Source organism: Teleopsis dalmanni, chromosome 1 (genome assembly GCF_002237135.1).
Source record: "Teleopsis dalmanni isolate 2A chromosome 1, ASM223713v2, whole genome shotgun sequence".
Classification (NCBI taxonomy): Eukaryota; Metazoa; Arthropoda; class Insecta; order Diptera; family Diopsidae; genus Teleopsis; species Teleopsis dalmanni.
The window spans coordinates 209,355,174-209,379,600 of record NC_051846.1 but is presented as its reverse complement, the minus strand read 5'-3'; the positions used below and the strand labels follow the sequence as shown (position 1 = coordinate 209,379,600).

Below are 24,427 nucleotides of genomic sequence, written 5' to 3'. Positions count from 1 at the left end.
AGAGAAAACAATTTATTTAGCTGGCCACAAACTGTTATACTAAGAAAGAGAATAGATATATTTACATGATTGAGTTATCCAAGGTTTCTCTCGTTATAATATCAAAAACATTGAACTATTCAATATTACTTTCCATATTTGATAATGCTCATAATAACATTTAAGTTTACTATTTAGTCATAATCAATCAAACAGCCTTCAAAAGTTTTTTATAAAAACTTATTTTCGATTTTATAAAATTTATTAAAATAAATTATAGAAAATTTCACAAATTTCAAATGGATATGAGAGTGTTTATACTTGCAAAGCATTCTAGTATTTACATGAAACAATAAACGCTAACAACAGCACAATTTTTCTTCAGAGTTAATGTTTAAAAACTGAACATAAACAATAATTTTTCTTAACGAAAACAAAAAAAAAAAAACACGAAGAAAAATAATAAAATTAGAAGCAAAAACAAAAAAACAAGAACGAATTCTCTCGTTTAAACAAAACTTTTTGATTTTGATTAAAATAACAACCAAACAATTTAATTGACTTTTATATAAAAATACGACTTTATTTAAATTTTTACAAAATGAAATGAAAATTTGTGTTTAACGTCATTTAGAGAACGAAATAAGAAATACCGAGCGAAAAACAGGCTGCTTTCAATTAACTTTTGAAGTTTAATTTATATTTGTTTCTAAAAAATTGCAAAGAAAACAATTTAATTAAAAATATACAATATATTTACAAAAAAATTAACCATACAATTTGTTAAAAAATAAAATAAATAAACATATGCAAAAAATGTTTAACAAATTAATTCTTTAATTCCATTCACACACAAGTTCCAGCGTCAAAGCGCGTTAAAATCGCATTAACTGCGAATTTATTTCGCTTTTCGCTTCGATTTCCTGTCGTACTAATTTTAAACTTTTTCCTGTTTACGTGCCGATACGCATTGCCATTGAAATGGCCGACCTCCATTGGCCATTTTCCTTAGTTTATGGCGCTGAGCCGGTGCGTACCAATTGGGGCCCTGATAATGCATCCACGCGTAGTAAAACTTTTTTCTTATTCGTTTGCGTTAGAGTGGCTGATGCATTTGTTGCTGATGTGTCCTTGGCCTTCATGGACCTCACATAGTCGTAATGGAGTTGTGTGGGCTTTTGTCCAAATATTTTCTGACGTATACTTGGTCTTTTAATGCGCAGTTCATTATTTGCGGTTTGATGTATTAGAATTTGTACATTATCCGCCGCCGCATGACGTTGTCTTTCACGCCGCTTACGGTGCTTTCTGTGATCGCTATTGAGCGAGGAACTGTTGCTGTTGTTTGTGGATTCTGTTAGGCTGGAATTATTTTTATCATTGTTAAGTTGAGACTTCTCCTTTCGTTGCACTTCATTTTCAAAATGTAATGTCGTCTCCGTTGAAGATTTATTTTCAGACTTTTTTGCAAGCTTCAGTTTAGCCTTTTGCTCTAATTCTTCTTTATTTTTTTGTGCCACCTCTTTTAAATGTTTCTCCTATAATCAAATAATTAATAATATATATATTTATATAAAATTTTCAGGAAGCTACAATCCAAATACTTACGAAAAGTGCTTTCTTCTGTTTATCTCTTTTAGTCTGTACGACGACCCAACTTCCATAAGATATCATTATAAATGCAGGAACAAGTATACTGCAAAAGAAATGTGAATAATTTTTATTATAAAAATAAAGTGTATATGAAATAAATTAATAATGGTAAATGGTAAATGTCTTAACTAAGAAGGAAACTTCAAATTAACTGCGGTGTAGTGCTAGGGATAGAATAACACTACAGGATCATTCACCTTATCGTAAGAGGCGATAAAAAAATAACGCGAGCATGGGCACTATAAAACCTTCATCGTTGTAGAACACATGGAAAAAATGCCCGTGTCCGTGAATCAAGGCGCAGCATCTGTTCCAAACATTTTGGCAGCTGCACACAGCGACTGTTCCCTATGATAAAGGCGGCTGAGATTAACACGGAAAACTTTAAACCCTTCAGAAGGCAATGGGAAATCACTGAAGTCATCATCCCACAAAAAATCATATGGAAGATAGTACCTTCCATTGAGCACGTAAGAAATAAATAAAAGATTACAAGTAATATCAAAAAATTATCTTGGATTAAAATAGTCTAGAACACTCATATAGAATGAAACTATCACAGGCTATAGGAAATATTATTAAGAGTCTTAAGCCGTTGTTTCATTCTTCTTCTTTGCTTGATAAAATGAGAGATGATAGAATGTAAAGTTTAAGTTTTACTCAATGACTGATCCTCTGCAACAAGTGTTTCATTGAATTATGATAATTCAGGTGATTTTACAAAAGTGTAGTTTGAATTCCAACATACCATATCTTCCTGACGAAATATATATTTAATTCGTATTAAGATATTGCAGTTTTGAATTAGTGTGGGCATCAAACACTTTTAGCATGCTGTCTTTAATGTACTTCTGCCCTCTCGACTGTTAAGTCTTTGTGTATATCTTTAATTCTGTTAACATGGTGCTTTAAGCATTTAATACAGCATTTTGAGATGAAGCAAATATTCATAATCATTAAGTAGTTTAGATGTAATTACTTGCTTGTTTAAAAGAGCTTATTTAGAGGCATAAGAGTAGCAAGAACTTGAAAAGAATGGAGCTACTATATTTACAAATAATGATATGGCGTTATATATACGAGCATTTATATCTGGAAACAAATATTGACCTCTCTGTGAATTGCCTTATTTCCTAAACCTTATTATTTCCCATATTATTTCCCACCTTAATTCACACTACCACAAACCTATTTATTTTGTCAGCACCTGTGAGTTATAAATATGTGTAATCCAATAATTAAGGAAGATAGATAATACAAGTAAGGGGCATTAATGTCAACTGCAAGGATCAACTCTTTTCCCTCAACTCTTTCAATATTTATATATATATGGATCAACTTTTTATTCCCAACTCTTTCAATATTTATATATATATATTATATATTGATCGCAAAAAAATGGAGTCATTCAAAAAATTTATGCGAAATAAAAGCAAACTGAACGAAATATCTGTTTATGTACCTATATGTATATTTTATAATATTGAATAAAATATTTAAGCTTTATATCATAGTCAAGTATATCCTATAATTAAATAATATAAATAATATAAATAATTAAATATTACTATTACAGTAATATTAATATTAACAAGCCAGTAATATAAACATTATAGAAGCACTTACCCAGCTAGTACGGCAGACTTTCTTATCCAAGCGTGATATATAGCCAAGAATATAACTAAAAACGCTACAATTATGGCTATCAGACGTCCATTTGCTTTTCTCTCCTCCTAAAAGAACAAAGAAATTTTATTTTATTTTTTATTTTAATATTTAAATATAAAATCATGAGTGTGCATTTAAATATGTAAATTTGATTAAAAATTATTTTAAACGTCTCTCATAAATATTTTTATTATTAATAATAAATTTTATAAACACTACAAAGGAAGCTGTAAGAATCGACTTCTTTTATATATAGTATCAATTGCGGGAAAAACTAAATAATATGGAAAATTGTTTATGTTTACGTTTGTGTGGAAGTGTAGAAGTGTGAGTTTATGAATAATGTGGAAATTGTTTACAATTAAATATTTGGAAATTCAGTGAAATGCTTTTTCTATTCTTAGAATATTTTCATAAGACATGCTTCAGATATGCAGCATACTAATCCATTCTGTACATACTGAACGGTAAACGAAAGGTCAACATCTGTTATGTGATTTGCAAGACTATAGACTATTATGACTTTGGGGTTTAGTTATATTCCTAAAAATAGTTATTTAAATTAAATAGGTTTTTTTTAAATGTACTTTTAAAAACCACATTATTAAAAATATAAATTGAATTTATTTATAATACTCTATAGATATATGTTATTATAATGTCAAGAACTGATAATATCTGCTGCGCAACCCTAAAGAAAATATTTGGGTATTAGAAGTAAGTGAGACCATGATATGCCTGCGGAAGTGCTTTGACCCCCTGAAGGTAATTCTATATCAAATAAAACCATTGAGTTGTTGCTTGAGTTAAAGAAAATCATTGTTTATTATTTTTTAATTTTTGTTTCAAAAATTCAAAATTCTAAAATAATTTTTTGTTGTAAATATTCATTCATTATTTATTATTTCAATTGATGAATGCCATTAGAAAATTGTTTAAATAAGTTTCACTACTCAATTAAGCTTAAAGCAAAAGGCAAATAATATTCTTACTATTTCCTTTCGCTTGCCATATCGGAAAATGGCTTAATACATTCAAATTTAACAAAATATATTAACATAAATAATAAAAAAATTATATATATGAATATGTTTATATAATTATATAACATTTCAATCATTTGTTTATTTGTTAAGAATTATGTTAGATAAATATATAAACTATAATTTCGTTAATAAAAAATTTTTTTATGAAGTAAAGCCTTTGTTCTACATGAAGATCTTATAACGTATGGAACAACAAGACTCGATAAAGTGGGTTCAATACCATATTTGGTTGAGACAATTATTTATTATTATTATTAGGGGATGTGGCCTATCCGAAGAGATAGATTGTAGACTCTGCTTGGAGGCAGAGGAGACAACCAGCCACATTCTATGTGACTGCCCAGCTTTGATCTGGGCCAGGAGGAGATCTCTGGGTCGGGAATTGCTAGCATCTTCCGACATTAGGAGGTCCTCAACAACCGACATTCTGGCCTTCATTCGAAAGGCGGAATGTCTTTTGTTCAGTTAGGGTCTGTTGTAGCACAAAAGATCAATCATGGTCGCGGTGCTCTGCTCAAATGGGAGCTAATACCCTGTTCTTTCTTATCTTAGGGGATGTGGCACTGCAACCGTTGAGTCTATTGTGCATCCTTCTGGGTTTAGAGTAGGTCTCTAAGCACTGTTGCGTCAATAAATATACAAAGTAGTTTATTGCCTCTTCCGTAAGAATAAACATTGGTTGAGACAATGGAACTTAGAGAAATAATCTGAATCCCTGCTGAGTGCGCAATAGTTTTCTAAGTCACAGTGCAAAATATACCAAATTATTAAATAAGCCTTTGTCAATAAAAAAAGACGAACCTTCAGAAAAATTGTTTATTTGTTGTTATGATATAATATAATTCTTCTTATAATTCTCTCTTACAAGGGTATGGAAAGATTGTATTTAAGCTTTGTCAAATTGTCACTAATATAAGTGGTATAGATTCACAGATCAATGGGGCTTAAGCAGATGTAATAAGTTAGATAATTTAACGTATGCATAACAATATATGGTATATAAGTTTAGATAGGCACCGTCAGTAAACGGATTTATCATGTTAAGTAACAGATTAACAGTAACCTTAGCATAAGGAATTAATTTGTTGTTTAAAGTTAAGAAATTAAAACTTATAAAAATAATAAATTACCTATGAGAAGTCTAACACATTTGTAATAACAATGGATCAAAAGCTAACAATTGCTTATTTAGTGTTATTACAATTGGTTAGAAATAAAATAAAAAATTGTTAATTTTATAGTTAATAATGCAAGAAAATATTTTAAAAAATATATAAATATGTGAGTTAACCATTATAAGCGGATCTTTCTTGTAATGTGAGTAATGACCATTCATATTTATAGTAAATAGCTTTATATTGTATGCTTGTACCAAAGAATCTAGAATTCTAGACTTATACTAGACTTTTCTAGACTTATAGACTTATCTTTGTCATATTTATAAATCCGATACGATAATAGTTATAGATAATTCTAAGATAAAACACGCTATGGAAAATATTATGATGTTTCAGATGAAGGCAGCTATAGAATTCGTCATTTTATAAAAAAATTTTTATTGATTTGAAAATAAGTGCAATATCTGAAGAAATTTATTATCTGTGACTTTATTATTGTGCGGCTTATGATGAGGATCCTGTCAGAAAATACCAAACCCAGGAGTATATTATTTTGGTAAATAAAATATTAATACTATCCATAAACTCATTTACAAGTAGTACATACTATTAATCAGATTTTTAACAATTTCAGCTGTTTTTATTAACAAAAAAAAAAAACACCGGTTATCTTTAGTATCAAGAGAATTCTGATATATAACGGTTACTTTACTGAAGAAAACAAAAAGCATTTATTAAAATGTTGATTAACATGCAAATATACTAAAATTATACTTTTTATTAATATAAAAATACTAATTGATATGTAAAGGATTTAACACTGATTTTAAAATAATTTAAGAATGTTACTGTGATTCCTGAGATCCTCTCAAGCCTGGTAACTTATTATGTGCTCTTCTAAATGGTAAAGCTCTTAAACCAATTCGACCCTTTAGAATTATGTTAACGATTTTAAAAAATTTTCTTGAAAAACTATGTATAAGCCATCACTATCTGAATAGATCTATTTCATAGTTGAAATAATGGTAGAGTAAGAATAATGGTAGAGATTAAAGAAAGTAATTTATTAATATATTCCAAAATTGTCCATAGGAGAAAAAAAATTTCTCTGAATTATTTTTAAAACTCTTTAAGTATTTTTTTCCCATATATATATATATCTTAAGTTAGTATAATATGGCACAATACAATAATCCAACAATGGATGCAGCGACATGGACAGTTCGAGTTTGAGCTCTTATATCTATAATAATTATGATATGGAAATATAACTATAGCGTAAAGTTTAACTACAATAAAAGTATATGCTAAATGACATTTCATTGTCTTAAAAGCGGAAAGGAAAGTTTAAGTTAAAATATACACAGGCAAACTAAGAGATTGACATATACATATCGATTCATTCTGTTGATCTAAACAATAATATGTCTACCTTATGGTATCTCTTTTTAAATACATTACAAGCTTTCAGACAACATTAAGATATACCTAACGATCCTTATGATCTTCTATATTTTGATAAATCTATCTATTATTTCCTATTTAGAGCTAACAAAAATATTCTAATATATTACTGATTATTTCTGGTTTATACCATATTCTTGTAATTAATTTTTCGTATTTATTAATTCTAACAAAAATACACTTTATTTTCTATGTTGAAATTTATACAAATTATTTTCATTATTCTACTTTTTTAATTTTTTTTTGTTTTTTGCCGCCATCTATATAATTATTCAACCACCCATGTAGTTTGCGAATATAAAATCTTTATAGCTTACATGTGCAATAAAAATAAAATTTATATTTTTTTTAAATAAAAGATTAAAAAAATTAAACATTAAACAAAAAAAGAGCAATAATAAAAATCAAATAATTGAAAATAGGACAGGAGTCAACGAAAAAACTCACCACAAAAACGTAAATATTTAATATTCCACCATTGTAACTAGTATGAAAATGGAGTCCGAAACTAGCCTTTGGCGTTAAAAAATATTTTAATTATAATAACTGAATAAGAAAATTTTGCTTTATATTTATAATTGTCTTTTTAATTCCTGTTAATGTATTTAAGATCGCAAAATATTATTATTATACAGTAGGTAAATCCTTTTGTCACTGCACTCTTACCCGCCCCTTTTTTACAATTATTACTCATATGCTGTGTAATTTTTCTGAATATAATAATGCAAATGACTTATTATAATATAAATCTCTACTTTATTGGTTCAATTGAGTTTTTGTTTATAAACATTTAACCATTAAGTTAGTAATTTCTATATATATTTATATTCTATATATTGTTTAATGATTCATAAAATTTCAATTTTTAGTTTAATATAAAATTGCACATGGAATGGAATAAGTGTGAAGTTCTTATGTATAATCCAATATTTTATATATATATTTTGTTAATATATATCCTCAGGGTACTGAAACTGATTATGGACTAAAAAAATATTGATCACAATAAAATATATTTTTTTAAACTAATTTAAAAAGTTGTGTTATTTAAGCAATTGAGCAAGTGGTCCGCTTAAAAATATATAAATTACAGAATCTTAGACATTTGTTTGGAACAGAGCACTGCAGCTAACAGGTGCTCTGTACTTCGGTTAGATTAGATTTTATTTAGGTTATATACATATATTGCGTAAATTATGACTTATGCCGAGGGCCGTTTTGAGCGCAAACGGTTAAAGCCATATTGTATATTTCTTGTTTAATCATATTATTATTGTATATTATTATTATTGTTGTATTATTATTATTGTATTGTTCTGATATTATTGTATAGTACAAGTAATATGAGAAACATTTATGGTAGTTTGAAATTATACTACAAGTTAGACTGTCTTTAAACTTTTCGAACTAAACCGTCACTTTCACTTTGAAAACATTTTTTTTTGTAATACCCTATTCTTTCTAATTCACTTATAAATATACTCGTCATGGTTTATTTTCGAACTAAACTTTATCTTCAAAGCCGTAATTTTTTATTGGTAAAAGCCTCTTCTCTCTGATTCCAATCTCTCTTCACTAATATCCAATAATCACTATTAGGTAAGCCTTTTTTTGAACTCTTCGAACTATATAATAAACCATGATTTTCACTTTGAAGTCATTTATTATGATGGCACCCTTTATTCTCAGATTGCAATGTCATTTCATTAATCAATATTCAATCTTTCTGATCGCTTCTATAATAAATACATATCAATTTGTTCATATATGACTTTTTGTTAATTAATTGCATTTCTTCTTTCTATTATATATCCAATTATTTTGATCAGATTAATATTTTGGACGATCCAATTTACTTACACGGGACTTTTTATCCATTATTGCCTTTAAGTTTTCCTGTAAAATTTGCTCTTCAGTCTTGGAATCAACAGACATCTTTTTAGTAAGTGGTATATCTGTGGCGCCATCTTTTTTGGTGGAACTCTTCGTTGGATTGGACATAATTTTATTTGGACCGTTTTATATTTTTAAATTTTATTACGAAATTTTAAACCGAAAACGAGTAGGAAATTTTCCGCCTTTGGTATCGAGCAGTACGCATTTCAAAACTTGACTGAACTTATTTCTGAAGTTGGGAAAAGAATTTTCGTGAATACTTTATGCAAGGTGCGCAAAATGTTTAGTATCTCTGCGCACAAGTTAAACAAATTTTATAGATTGTTTGCAAATCGAACCGAAGTCCATGAATTCCTTTTATTTGTTTACAGAGCAATAAATTACCTTAATATAGATAAATACGAGCTATTTTTTCGATTTTCATAAATTTCAATATAAAATCGAACACAAAAGCGATCGTTTCAATAATAGGCATTCCTTCCAATCACTGTCGCTGCTGTTTGCTGTTTGCTGTTTACAGGGTTTGTGAGCGATGAGAGAAGAGTGCAATAGGGAGCAGGGGGATTAATTAATTAAAAGACGATTAATACATATAATTAATATTGAAGTACAAATAGTTCACAATTTTTATGCGAAAATTTCAGTTTACATATAGAAAATTTATTTTCAATGAAACTCGAATATTGAGATCAATTGCAGTAGCGTGGAAAATTTGGGCTATAAAAATTTTTATTGTGAAAAATAATTTTTTATAAGATTTTTTTTTATAAACAAAATAGGTAATAAAAAACAACACAAAAAGAATGAATACAAGGAAGTGAAACATTATTTTTATTATTATTTATTCGTTGTAATATTTTTCGGTCAATATTTTGGTTGAATAATATAAGTACTTAAAATGTTAAAATTCTTTTAATGATATAAACAAAACAAAAAAAAAATTATATAAAATTGTTAAATTATTTCCGCACTTGAAAATTATGCAAAACAATTTCTATTTAATTCTGTAAGCCAGCTTTTTTTAACTATAAACAAAATGAAAACGATCCAGAATATCAGGAACTAATAGTGTGTTCAGATAATCATGACTGCGTGGTAACTTAAGGAGAGAAAAGAAGGAATGTATAATTTTACAGGGCACAGCATTCAAAGGCCATCTATATACGGTAACACAATAGGCCAAAGCGAATCCCCTAGGGATCGCCGGTATAACCTAACCTATTGCAAGTATATGCAAGTGCAGAAAAGAGAATAACGCAATTCCGAGAAGATTTAATCTTCTGCTGTGCGAACAACAATTAAAATTTTTTTCAGGTATAAAATTAGAAAGTAATCACAACAACATTGTGATAACAATTAAATTATCTGCTTTTGTTAATGTCAGACAAAATTTTGTTTTATGGTCGTAATATAGAAAGAAAAAAGTTAGGTTCCCAAAACATTCATTGCTTAATGACAAAAATAAAGTAAAATATTATCATGATGGAAACAGTTTTGGGGTAGGAAAACATGGAATTTAATTTTCTAAATTTTTAATATATATGTCTTCTTCTTCTTGTTCTTGAGTTAGTGCTATTACGCACTTTTATTCTATAATGGCTGGGGGGCTTATCACTGCCCCACACTAGGCTTTAACTAGGCTAAGAAATCATATCATTTATTTGTCTTTTAGTTGATGACGGATCTTAAATCAGCATATCTTCCTGAGAATCCAGAAGTGGACTTGAGGATTGTTAGGGCGGGGTTAAGTAGCGTATCAATTTTACGCTTAATAATTTTAGATCTCCGTCTCTGATATATTTTTTTATATATGTCATTTTAGTTTTAAGAGTATTGTATATACTTACTGCTATCCTTCTCTAAATCAGTATAGGATATGTGCTCCGGCCACCATATTTTCAGTATTTTTCTTAGGCGTTTGTTTACGAATATTTAGATACATAATTAAATAAAGACCGTGTTTTTCCACTTTTCGCATCCGTAATACAAAGTTAACGAAGCTTAGTGCGAGTGCTTATTTGTTTAGACTTCCACATATTATTTAAACTGTCCGGTCGAGACGTCTTCTTTAGCACCACTTTTATCCGCGATGATGCTGCTCATAGGTACAAATTTTTGCATATATTAGAAGGTTAACAAATATTTTTAAAAACTACTATAATTGGGAACTAAAATATTGGTTTATTAACAAATATAAATTATATTAATTATTTGTGAAAAACAATATTACCGAAAGTTATTCTTTGGTATTATATATTCTTTACAATATTACTTGAATTCCCGTTACAACCATGTTTGCAAACGTCATTATGAATATAATTTTTATTGATGACTGTTTCTTTTTTATGTTCATAATCAAAAACAAATATATAAATTTGGTCACTTTGGTCTTTGGTCACTAAAAACTAAAAACTGCTAAATATTTTTTATTTTTATATTTCTGTTTTAAAATGATAGAGTAAGTAATAGTAAGTAGTAAAAGAGTAAGTAGTAAAAGTAATAACAAGTTTAATAATGAATTAGAATTAAAATCATAAATCAAATTGAAGAGGAATCAAAATTCTTTTATTTATCAATAATAAACAATAAACAATATCAATAATAAACTCACATTGTATACCAAATACATTTGGAATTTTTATAAATACATCACTAAAACGTAAACAATTGATCATATGACGTAAAGAAGTGTGGTTAAAATGTTTGCGATTTACGTTTTTGAAATTTCTCACCCTGAGTTGTTGATTGAAACTGCGCCCTTAACATCTGTGTTGTCGTGGGACATTTTCACCAAGAGTTTGTTGCAGAAATACGATTTTTCATTCTTGAAAATTTGTTGTGCAAATGTGTGGTTCAGTTTTATAATTGCATTGCTTAAACGCACATTGAATAGTTTGACGTGTTAAGTAAAGTGCAAATAAAATAAAATGTCTCGTAGTCCTGGCCCTATACCCGATCGTTGGCTTCGCTGTCCGAGAAAATGTGTACATGTCATTTCGGAGAAATTTTTAGCATTTAAAACTCCGTTAAGCAATGCATTTGATAGTCAAATGCCAATGGAGTGTGTGTTTCCACCTGATATGATTTTCGGATATTGCAATTCGCTTAAGGTGGGTTGACAAATATTGTCATTCAGTCATTAGTTTTCATTAGTCAAATTGATTCTTTCAGCTGAAATTGGGTTTATGGATTGATCTAACAAATACAAAACGTTTTTATAATCGCGAAATTGTTGAACAAAATGGAGCACAATATATTAAACTGCAATGCAGAGGACACGGTGAGACGCCATCAATTGAACAAACACGTTCGTTTATAGAAATTGTTGATAATTTTATAAATGAAAGACCTTTCGATTTGATTGGAGTGCACTGCACGCACGGCTTTAATCGCACAGGTTTTCTAATAATTTCGTATTTAGTGGAGCGTTTAGATTGCTCAGTTGAAGCTGCATTGTCTATGTTTGCGGTAGCACGTCCACCTGGAATATATAAACAAGATTATATAAATGAATTGTTCTCTCGTTATGAGGAGGCAGAAGAAGCAACTGAAGCACCGGAACTACCCGATTGGTGCAATGAAGTTGATTATGATGATACTCCAAGTGGTACATCGAGTAGCGGGCGCAAACATAAATTAAATGATGAAGAGTCAACATCTCAACAAGAAAATAGCAATGGTACATTGAGTGATGATGACACCAGTAGTTTAGGTAATGACACGGAATCTAAACCAGAAAGAGGCAACAAACCACATAAAAAACGTAGACGCGAATTAATCATTAAAAATCCTACATTTATGGCGGGTGTGCCAGGTATTTCTGTAGTTTCTGAACAACCACTTTTGGGTGATCTACAGCTAAAAGTGCAGGCAATGTGTGGATGGAATAAAAGCGGTTTTCCTGGTGCACAACCCGTATCGATGGACCGAACAAATCTAAAGTTTATACATGAACAACCATATCGTGTGTCATGGAAGGCTGATGGCACAAGGTAGCCAATTAATTACCATTTTACCATTTTAAAATATTTATTTCAAAAATGTTTCTTATCCATTCAAGGTATATGATGCTCATCAATAAACGCGATGAAATATACTTTTTTGACCGAAATAATTCATGCTTTCAAGTGCACAATTTAACATTTTTGAAAGCTGGTAATTTACTAGAACATCTAGAAAATACGCTGCTTGATGGTGTATGTACTGAATAACTTAATTTTAATAAAAACAAAATAAAATAAATAAAATTGTTAATTATAAATAGGAGATGGTTATCGACAAACATCAAGGACAAAATATACCACGTTTTTTAATTTATGACATTATCAAACTCGGAAACGAAGAAATAGGCAGGCAACCATTTTATCCAGATAGATTACGTTGTATTAAGAAAAAAATAATTGGTAAGGTTCTTTTTTAGAAATTAACAACTAAAAATAACACTTCTCTGTTAGATCCACGGTATGAAGCTATATGTAGGGGCGTAATAAATAGAACAGAAGAACCATTTAGTGTGAGAAATAAGGATTTTTGGGACATCAACCAAGCTGGTGCTCTCCTTGGCGAGAAATTTGCAAAATTACTAAGTCATGAACCAGATGGCTTAATATTCCAACCATCAAGAGATGTAAGTAGTACTTATATTATAACAATTCCATATTTTATAAATATGTGTAATAACAGCCATACAATGCCGGAGTTTGTCCTAACGTACTTAAATGGAAGCCATCTGATATGAATTCTGTTGATTTTCGTTTAAAAATTACTATGGAAAGTGGTACTGGGTAAGTTCTGTGAAAATATGAAAAACAACAAAGTATAAAAAATATTTAAATTTATTTTCTGTGATTTTATAACAGTATTTTACCAAGAAAAGTGGGCTTACTCTTTGTTGGTGGGCAAGATCATCCGTTCGGCAAGATGAACGTTACTAAAGTCATGAAGGATTTGGATAACAAAATAATTGAATGCACTGCTAATAGTGTCGGGCAGTGGGAATTTATGCGCGAACGTACGGATAAAACATTACCGAACAGTTACAAAACTGCATGTGGTAAATATTATTTTATAGAAATCTTAGAAACTAAACAACCTTTGCAGGATGTATAATTACTCTTTTAATTGTACATAATTATTAGATATGACATTATACAGGCACTGTGTAAACAGTAAAAATATTTGTTAAATTATAGTATTTACAAGTATTTACATTTTTATTCTTGTTTTAGCTGTAATCGAAAGTATACGGACACCCGTAACAAAGGACATATTATTGAACTTTATTGCTTCCTATGGTAACCGAGACGATGCCGATATCATGCCACCTCCTGCAACATCTCATATACACCGGGCCGCACCACAAGTTCCGCGGGAAAATTGACAACAAATGCAAAGCGCTATGACAAGTGCAAAACAAAGTGAAAAATAATTTATTAACTGCATATAGTAGCATATTTATTTGTGAATAAATTGCTCATTTAAACTCTTTTAAAAGACATTTTCAAACGAATGTTGTAAATAAAGCAGGCAAACTACTCAATTGGTCGTATAATGACCAAATTTAAAAATTTTAATAAAAACATGGAACTTTATATATTGAATATATTTAGTTTTTACAAATCTAACTTGAAATAATGATTAGATTGTTCATAGTAAGAAATTTTTCTTTAAAAATTTATTTATAATTTTAATCCATATAATAAATTGTAATGTACTGCTGTTAATTATTCTATTTGAAGTTAGATTTACCTAACGCTTTTGTGAGAAACCGTGGCAAAAAGGTAATAAACTTAACTTCTTATTAAGAGCTTAATAAATATGAACTTTTCCTTACGTATATCATCTTAGTATGCTGCCATTCCTTATTAAGCTGTCTTCACTTACTACACCAATATTTAATAGGCACACCAAAGCTGCACCTTGTTCTGCTTGCTTTTTGTTCTTTTCCCAAAAGCTGCTGGTGTATTTTTTTCCATCATAAGCACAAATTGCACGGAACAATTTATCGATACCTTGTGTCTCATAAATGGGTTTCTGTTTCTGTTGTTGACAAGAGAAAGTATATAGCATTGTTTTTGGTAGTTGCGTGTCTGTAATAATGTCATTGTAAAAAGTTTATAAATTTATTAGTTCGAGACGCATACCAGCTGTGTAGTTTGAACGTAGGAATGCTATATTGCACTCAATAACATCTTTTGGCAATTCGGGTACTTCCAATTTTTGACGTTTTAAGTCTGGGCCTTCAACATCGGGTATATGCCCGGGAGCTACTTCACGTCTTCCGAAATTTCCTTTCTCTTTAAACTCTAATTGCTTTGTATAGCAATATTCACCAAGATTCCATATTTCACTATTTGTGGAGAATTAAATATAGATACTCTACATTAGGAATCGTTTAAGCTCAACTCACCATATTTGCTGCAGAGTTTGGCATTGGAGGAATTTTTTACCACGTGGAGTTTCTTGTAGTTCTTTTAATATATTTTGTACACAGTATTTGCTATTGTGCGCTGCATTATCGTAATCAACACTTAGTTTTAAGTACCTATAAATTACATCATCGATTGGTAGCAGACCTATAAATATAACAAACCATTACGATTTTGCATTGGCCCAAAATTGCAAAAACACTAAGTTACCTTCTTTTCTGAATATGGAAATATTTAACTGTGCCGCTCGTGCTATCATAACGCTATTAGCACCACAAAGCTCTTTAAATTTGAATATATCGGCATATTTTTGAATGTCTCTAGATCCACCATTAGCAATTACAGGTATATTCACACATTTAGCGATTTCCCTTATAAAATCTAATATAGATATAAAATTTTTTATTTATTAATTATTTATCTGTATAAGTATAATTATACCCGGATGCGGTTCATGTTGTGGCCGTTCATCACGTGTTCTAGCATGTATAGCAATTGCTGCAATGCCAGTAGCAGCAAATCTTTGCACCAGCTTTATAGTATCCTCTAAATTTGGAAGAATTCTAAAAAAAAGAAGTTTACATTCTTATTTACACGATTTAATCCTGTGCATGACTGTTTACCTTATCTTACATGTGACAGGAATATTTAAGTTTTCACAGAGTGTACGTAATATATTGGCAGCTTTCTCAGGTGCTGCAAGTAATGCCACTCCCATACCGCCTTTTATTGAAAATTCCTTAGGACAACCCATATTAATATCAATGCCAGCTATATCATTTTGGATCTTTAAGGATATTGAAAAATTTTGTCGATAATAAAGACATTATGTAGGAAGTAAAATTTAAGTTTGTATATAAGCAAATTGAATTAAAAAAACACGATGGTGTTTTGAAACCGGTGTTGAAAACACGATGGTGTTTTGTTTTGCTCAACGTTTCAATTGTGGTTCATTAAGTTAATTAAGTGACAAAAAATAATCATTTAAATCTATCTAATGTAAAATTAGCAAATAAATGTTCATCTAGGTCAGGCCAGTCCAGACCAGATGCGATCGTGGGCTAATACATATTACTGTACAGATTGGAGAACATTTATGGTTGTTATTACAAATACATTATAACATTATAAATACGGTTATAATGTTAAATTTAGTTTTATTAATTTATTTGGTTTATCATAAAAATAAAATATTGTAGTTTTACCAGTACCTCTAAAGAAAATTTGCATAATTGTAGTAGATTAAAAACATGCGACGAGTACTTTGGACAGCTCTGATTTAGGCAATTCATTATTATTAATGCTACCACCTGTTAATGCTTTTGCGCTTTGTATTACTTCATGATGCTTTCTGACTATTCCAGATAGTACAATCAGGTAGTAATCAGTAACAATATAAATTGATAATTTATTTAAATATAGGTCTAAGTGAAACCGAGTTCTGTAACTTAGATGACTATTGTTGGTACTAAACGATAGTTATGGATATTTCTCACAATATCAATGATTTTCACAAGTAATGGTGTTATTATTATTAAAAATAAACGATTTATATTTAAGTATATAAATAAATGAGACAACTTTTAATATGTACCCGAATTGAAAATTGTATGAATATTTCCGAAACACTTAATCGAGCAAAAAATCAGACCCTTGCTTATATCGCAAGGATCACTTGACAGTTTATATTGAGACATTTTGGTATCGTTTTTTTTTTCATTTAAATTGCAAATTTGATTTTTTATTTGCTGTTCATTTATTTCTTGAAACTGGAATATATATTATTAACTAACGTTGACTAATAAATTCACTTTCTTTCAACAAATATTTACCAGCTTTCCCACTGATAAAGCCCGTTGCGCATTACTAGTGCCGAGTTGCAAAACTACTTTGCTCCGCTCTTTCTCACATGTGCGAAACACAATGGTGCCGTCAGATGGATCAACGAAATCTATGGTATCCAATGCAGCTGTTGGAATAAATATATATACTAAAAGATATGACAAATTAAATATAGAATTTTTAGTTACAATTAAATCTTCTCTTGCTCTTAATTAATTTTAAATCTATTAATTCCTCTGTGTAAACTATTTCGGCGCCAAACTCTAGTGCCAGTAAACGCATTGGTAATGTACCAAACCGCACCATTGGAGCTAGTATTACTTTATTTTTGTAATTTAATTGTTTTTCAGTTTCCACAGTCATTTTAAAAAAATAAATTCAATAAATTAATTTTTGTTGTAGTGCAAATTTATTTTTTATAAAACATGTGTTCGAGCTGTCAAAATCAGCTGATTCCAATTTTGCTTTCCTTATGTTTACTAACAACTTTTGTTGTTGTTTTTGGAATGCCCAATGCAAAATTGTAAACATAAGGTTTTTGTTTATGCTTTCACTAGGCTTCTGACAGCAAGTCATAAAAGCAGTACTTGTACGGTGAAATCATTATCTACGTTAAGTGGAGGTTATTACGCTTGCTGGAATAATAATATTTATTATATTATCGTAAGCGATATTTGGTTATTGTAAACGAATTGTTGTGGAACATAGACTCTGCCGATTCATGAACTTATGCATCTACTATTGCAATCTTCATTAAAACAATTTTTTAAATGTCCCCAGAATTTTCATAGAAGTATAATATATTTTATAAATATATTATATATATTTTATAAATATATTATATATATTTTATAAATATATTATATATAGTATTGGATATATATTTTATAAATAATTTATATATTTTATAAATATATTATATATATTTTATAAATATATTATATATATTTTATAAATATATTATATATATTTTATAAATATATTATATATATTTTGTAATATAGAGAAATGTGTGAAATATCATACAAGCACACGTCGATTTACTGATAAGTAAACAGACAATCTAAGTAGATTATTCTACACAATAACGAAAAAAAATATTTTATAGGGTTATATTTATATATATATTATACACAATATTAAATTCGTAGCACATTAACAGTTTGTTTATATATTAAAATAGAACTTGTGTTTATTTATTATCTAACTGTATAAACTTAATAATACATCTGTTATTTACATATATATTTTTTGTCGTTACATTTAAATACTTCATATACGTTTTACGCTAATTCAATACATTAATCCCAAAACCTAAAGCTTTAGAAAGCAGAGGATAAAATATTGTTTTACGTTTTAAACATTTTTTTACATTCATTAGATTAAAAACAAAAAACAATCGTTGTCTAAAATATTACGTTACAATCATAAAACAAAGAAAGTAATAACAGCAATATTTGTGAATTCTAAATAAATAATAACAAATTTCTACAAATTTTTCAATAAAATATCAAACACTGTTGCTAACAAAATTAATTGGTTCAGGTAACTAGCCATATGGATTGTGCTTTTTAATCAAAAACATTTGTTGAATTTTATGTATTTTCATTCCGCCGCTTATTTATTCTATGGCATTTACAACACTGTTCTACCATTCCTTTCCAACATTGTAAATGAAAACATGAACCACACCGATCGCAACGAAATGTATTCTTTTGCCAAGGGTATATGACTTCACTTTTATCGCAATATTCACAAATGAAACCTCTACCAATGCAGAGCTGTAATTCCGTATTTATTAAAATAATGATTTTTTATTTATTTCATATTTTCTACATACCACACAATTGAAAATATGCGCTTCGCAATTGGATATCAGCTCATCAATGGAACGTTTCATACTTTTATTTTCTACATCAATAAAATCGGCCATTGACCACACGTCTAGTTCACTTGCAATATGATTTGGTATAGCATCAAAATATTTGTTTTCCCTTTAAGCATAATCTATGTAAAATGAATTAATTCAATAAATAATATGCCACTCACTCAACAGCAAAACGACATGCTCGTATGAAGTCTTTAACAAAGCCAAGTTGAAAACGTTTTTTACGCGCGTTCCGCAGTATTTTATTTTGTATATATAACGCAGGATTAATATCAGGCACATAAAATAAAGGATACGAATACATTTGCTCTAACAAACGATATGCGAAGACGCTTACTGGATAGCACTTAAAGTCCCACCTTAAAAAGAATACAAATTGGTAAGTAGATTAAAAACTGAAGAGTGCAATATAATTTTTGCTTTTACTTACAGTTGAAGTATTTTCGCAGGAATGGTAGAAATTTGATTGCGATGACATCCAGTGCAATGATATTTACCAAAATAAGAGCAATATCGAAAGCTATGAATGTAAGATTGCGCGACATGCATTCCACATCCAGCACATAGATTATTTTGTATCTTTATCTGTTGTTTTCTACTGCAGAAGTATTTGAAATTTTTTTTTTTAATTAAAAGAATTCAACAAACATTTAGTAAACTTACTTTGGTTGTGGTTGGTCAGTAAATATAATCTGTGGTCTTGGAGGGGCCCAAAATTTATTTCCACGCGTTCTTGAGCGAACTAAGCTTTCTTCTTGTGTCATAGGAGTTTTTTGACTAGGTAAAGGCAAAAGTTTCTGGGGAGTGTCCTGATCTGAAACTAACCATTTCAGTTCCGAAACTTTGGGTAATTGAACATCGTTAAACTTCGATATCAATGATAAGCCTACTACTTCGGCAGAGAGCAGATCCAGACAATTTTCTCCAACTTCGGCATAGGGAATGTGCTCTTCAACATCTTTTAAAGTTGACTAAAATAATAAAGTTTAAATTTTTTAAGCAGCCAAAGCAATTGTAGAGTCAACTAAAATACTTATTAATCAAATAAATTATTGTTTTAAGTGATAATAAATATTTTGTTTTAACACACAGATCTGCATTTTTTGCACACAGATCCGCATTTTTAAATTAAATATATATATAACCTGGAAGTACTTACATCTTGTTCATTACAAGTCCGTTCATCTGTATTTTCTATCCAATCAGTTTTTACTGGGGTTTCTAAATGTAACTTTCATATATTTACAGAACATATGCGATTTACACAAATTACTTTACCTACTTGGGCAGCGCACTCATTTGGCTCCAGTTTAGCCCATTTTATATGCTCTATTGCAGTGATGATCGCTTCCGATATGCGAAAATGCGCGTTTTCTTTTTCCAGTTCAGTATTGTTGCGGGAAAGTTGTGACGTTTTGAGAAATGACGTTAAACTTTGTGATCTTTTCTCCTTGTTTTTATTATCATTTTGAACAGAAGTATTATCCATAGTATTACTATTATTGTTAGATGGATTTAAAGAATAATCAAGAGTACTTATTCCGTCTTCAAATAAATTTTGTAGTTTGTGCGCACGCATTTTTTTTCCATAAATAGGTAAGAATGAGTCTAAAACACTGCTCGATATTGGCGCATTATTTTGTACTTCGGTAGATTTTTCAGTAGTTATTCGATTTTTGTTTAGATTGGCATTATGATTAATAGACCAACTTGTGTAAGTTGGTGGAGTATTGAAAAGATTCGATAAAAAATTATTAATAGGACTAACCGCTTTGGGCTGAAATTAATAAAAACTGACTATAATGTATATATTATATACAATAAATATGTAACGTTTACCTGTTGTACTTCGATATTACTCGATGGTATATTTAAATTCTTTGTGGGTTCTGATGTTGTCACCATGCTTTGGTCCGTCCATATTTTTATATCATCACATTTTATTAAGTCGATTTTTTGACTTGCTGTTGAGTTAAACGAAGAAAGTGAAGCTGAAGAAGCCGAATCTAATTGTAAAGCTTCTGTTAAATTTTTAGGTTTAATTTGTTTGCTGCTTTCAGATAGAAATGTTAATATTTCCTCACTGTTTGTGAATGATTCGTTCGAAGACTTGGGTAAATAATACTTTAAAGCCGTTTCAGCGCTGTCATTTAAATTAGTTACTCTAAATGGAATAGAAGCAGTAACAGTTTTACTTCGAGGTCGTGGTGATTCGTTATCATTTGCATATGAATTAGGTGTAGAATCTTGTTGTAGAAGTGGAAGACTATTAGTCTTACGATACGTTTTTAATACTGGTTGCTGTAAACTGCGCTGAGATTTAAGAATATTTTTCTGTTGTAAAAATGATTAAATGATTAAAATTAAAATAAATTTCAATTAAAAACTAAAATTTATGGAACTTACATGTTTTGGACTTTGTAACACAGGTGGTTTGTTTTCAGTTGGCACGACAGTAAATTTTTTCGGTGGTGATATTGAAAAATTTGGGTGTGAACTAGCACGTTTATGTTGAATGATTTTACTAGGAGCTGGGCTGTATAAATCCGATTTAATTTGACTCAGTAAGCTATACTGATTTAATTCAAATGCTGATAAACATATGAACAGTGAACACGCATAAGTTTCGTTCCTTAAAAAAGCATCATTTTCATAGTAGTACTTTAACAGTTCTTGATCCGATGTCAAGGATTGTAGTGACACACATAAACAATTCGAGCCTAAGCTATGCTTAACCCAATCACTAAAAAAATTTTTAACATTTCGAGGTTTATCCAATATTGTACTTTGGCATGATGTATAAGAGGAATTTGACGTTTGCGTGGAAGAGGTAGAACTATTGAAATCTGAAAATGAATCTCTGATCTGTGTCGACCTCCTTATCCACTCAAAGTCATCAGCTAATTTGTTTAATGCATCCCCCTCTGTTATTGGGATATTAATAGTTTCGTTATTTAATTCGGCATTGAACTTCTGTAAACATAATAAATAATTTTATCATATATTGTATACTACAGCTGTAAAAATACTATGACAGTTAAAATATTGATCCAATGAAGTAATAACAAAGTGCAACTTGCAGCGCAGTTTCTTTCTTGGAAATGTGACAGCATCATTTATTTGTCATCATATTTGTTTTTGTAATCACTTTCTCTTCAGATTCTCTACTTACTTTTTCCTCGAAGAGTGTTGTTCGTAATCCATGTAACAATATATCAACGCAAGCCAATTCCACTGGTTCTACTAAGCCTTGATTTTGTTGCTGGTCACCATCAGTTAAAAGCCACAATTCAATAAATTTCTTCAGATTCGAGAGCAGCGCACAACATTGTGATGAAGCTGTGTACGCATTTACATCAAAACCTGACATTTTCTTAAAAAGTTATTGTTATCAAGTTTGATGATAGGTAAAGACTACACTAAACATTTTTAAACAATTTTTATTATAACAATCGTCTTCAACAAGCAAAACTGCAGATTGTAAACACCAAAGACATAAGAAAACAAAACACAATTCCAGGCAATGGAAATGTCAAAATGGCTCTGTTCGTTTGTGTGACTAGTACAGTTAAAATGACACTCTAAAATAAATATATGGCTCTGTTCGTTGTGTGTTGTGTGACTAGTACAGTTAAAATGACATTCTAAAATAAATATATAAATAATGTATATAGCTTCTAGGCTGTTGCATTTATATGTTTTAGTTATTTACAACAAATATAAATACGCAAAATTTAGTTTGTGTATATACAATACTCCAGCCAAAATTACAAACATGTTATATTACTCCTAACAATATGGCCTTCATATTTGTACCTTTTGAAATCTAGACTTCATTTTTTTTTAGAGCTTGTTTTTTTAAAACCGTTTTATGGATTTTGGGCTTTAATATTCGTGAGATAAAAATTAGTTTTAAAATGAAATTAAATCTATTTAATACTACTAAATATTAAGCAAACATAATAAATAAATTTAAATAGCTGTGTCGTTATTTTCAATTTTTTGTATAAGTATAATATTAGTGAAATAATATACTTTCTATAATATTCTACATCAAAAATAATATATTCCAAACTAAAAACTACGATTTTGGGGCTAACAACGTTATAACCGCATAAGTATCTTTCTTACAGCATTAAATATATATTATATATAATTAAATTTCTATATTTATTTGATATATCTGCAACGAAATATCTTCATTTTTTTTATCCATTTACTGAACATAGAGGATAAATACTTTAAAATAAATTAATTATATACGTTTATGACATCTAACTACAAATTGTTTGATATTCTTCAATCATTTCAGTTGCGGAGAAAACAGTTTATTACACAATGAATCTATGCCCATTTATGTACAATTTATCGACAAACATTATACATAATATACATCTAGTATTTAAAATAAAAAAAAAGAATTATGTAGAAATATAATATATATATAATAATACATCAGCTAAAAATATACAGAATTAATATTAGTAATTTTGTTGACAAATTTTACCTGAATTTTAGGCCGCTTCAGAGTTTTAATCAAATTTAACAATAAAGGGTAATAAACATTAAAAAATTTGTAAATTAAAGTAAATGCAATTCTTCGAAAATATACTGATAACAGCAGATGTTAAGTATTTTGTTTTTAAAAACAAAAATTCAGGTAACAGATAACACAGATATAATTATTCGAGTTTGGATTATAGCAATTACTGAAAAATAACATATTTTTATACGGACAAACTAATTCTTTCGTATTAATACCTATATAACAAATATAAAGCTTGGAAACTAGAGTCTTTTTCAGTTTCCATAATGGTTTTTGCGAAGCCCATCCCATAATCACTTTTGTGCATATTCTGTATTTGCTTACCGTCATATTCTCTAATAGTTATAATCTTTTTTGTGACCAAAAATATATAATAATTTATAATTTCCATGCAGATGACTATCGAAGACAGTCGTAGTATCGGCATAATATTTTAGTATTCTACTAAAAACTTGTTTAAATATAAATAATAAATTACAGTATTTTGTATTTATTTTGAATTTAAATTGTCCAATTAGCCCGCTCAAACAAATCACTAATAACTATTATAGAAATCCATGATATCTAACACATCAGAATATGGTGTTATTAACAAGAAAAGTAATAATAATGTATTGTGCACTTATTACATGTAGAAATATTGATCCAACAGTTTCTTTGGCATAAACAACTTCAAAAGGAGTTAATTATTGATTGTTTAATAATGATTAAAAATGCAAATAATATATTTTTTATGTAATCGATATTAAGATCAAGAAGTAGAGTCAAAAGAATGTGCTTTCTCTAATTGACCTTTAATTCTCTTATGGATTTTCTTTCAATGCTTTTGATTTGTACATTTATATATATAATATATTAATCGCTCTTTATATTTCTTGTGAAAATTATTAAAAATATAT

The 24,427-nt window shown here is 29.1% G+C and overlaps 4 protein-coding genes across 4 annotated transcripts; 1 reads left to right on the top strand and 3 right to left on the bottom strand.

The window, feature by feature from the left end:
- Positions 1-763: 763 nt before the first annotated feature.
- LOC119671654 lies at positions 764-9,048 on the bottom strand. Its single transcript, XM_038082390.1, has 4 exons — positions 8,789-9,048; positions 3,259-3,365; positions 1,588-1,675; positions 764-1,517 (listed from the first exon to the last, which is right to left on the bottom strand). Exons 1-4 carry the CDS (start codon positions 8,927-8,929, stop codon positions 993-995), a joined length of 861 nt encoding a protein of 286 aa, XP_037938318.1. The 5' UTR covers positions 8,930-9,048; the 3' UTR covers positions 764-992.
- A 2,396-nt stretch (positions 9,049-11,444) lies between these two features.
- On the top strand, positions 11,445-14,363 carry LOC119671649 (mRNA-capping enzyme). Its single transcript, XM_038082385.1, has 8 exons — positions 11,445-11,934; positions 11,996-12,816; positions 12,885-13,020; positions 13,089-13,227; positions 13,279-13,451; positions 13,508-13,608; positions 13,684-13,877; positions 14,053-14,363. Exons 1-8 carry the CDS (start codon positions 11,752-11,754, stop codon positions 14,202-14,204), a joined length of 1,899 nt encoding a protein of 632 aa, XP_037938313.1. The 5' UTR covers positions 11,445-11,751; the 3' UTR covers positions 14,205-14,363.
- A 93-nt stretch (positions 14,364-14,456) lies between these two features.
- LOC119671653 (tRNA-dihydrouridine(20) synthase [NAD(P)+]-like) lies at positions 14,457-17,484 on the bottom strand. The gene is made up of 8 exons (XM_038082388.1): positions 17,283-17,484; positions 17,085-17,221; positions 15,876-16,039; positions 15,694-15,815; positions 15,463-15,633; positions 15,234-15,399; positions 14,968-15,173; positions 14,457-14,913 (listed from the first exon to the last, which is right to left on the bottom strand). The coding sequence occupies exons 1-8, from the start codon at positions 17,455-17,457 to the stop codon at positions 14,663-14,665; spliced, it is 1,392 nt and encodes a 463-aa protein (XP_037938316.1). The 5' UTR covers positions 17,458-17,484; the 3' UTR covers positions 14,457-14,662.
- Positions 17,485-18,662: 1,178 nt separating this feature from the next.
- LOC119671648 (run domain Beclin-1-interacting and cysteine-rich domain-containing protein) lies at positions 18,663-22,785 on the bottom strand. The gene is made up of 10 exons (XM_038082384.1): positions 22,155-22,785; positions 21,389-21,955; positions 20,822-21,316; positions 20,261-20,759; positions 20,142-20,203; positions 19,646-19,953; positions 19,413-19,580; positions 19,144-19,341; positions 18,935-19,088; positions 18,663-18,875 (listed from the first exon to the last, which is right to left on the bottom strand). The coding sequence occupies exons 1-10, from the start codon at positions 22,350-22,352 to the stop codon at positions 18,690-18,692; spliced, it is 2,835 nt and encodes a 944-aa protein (XP_037938312.1). The 5' UTR covers positions 22,353-22,785; the 3' UTR covers positions 18,663-18,689.
- Between the last annotated feature and the right edge of the window lie 1,642 nt (positions 22,786-24,427).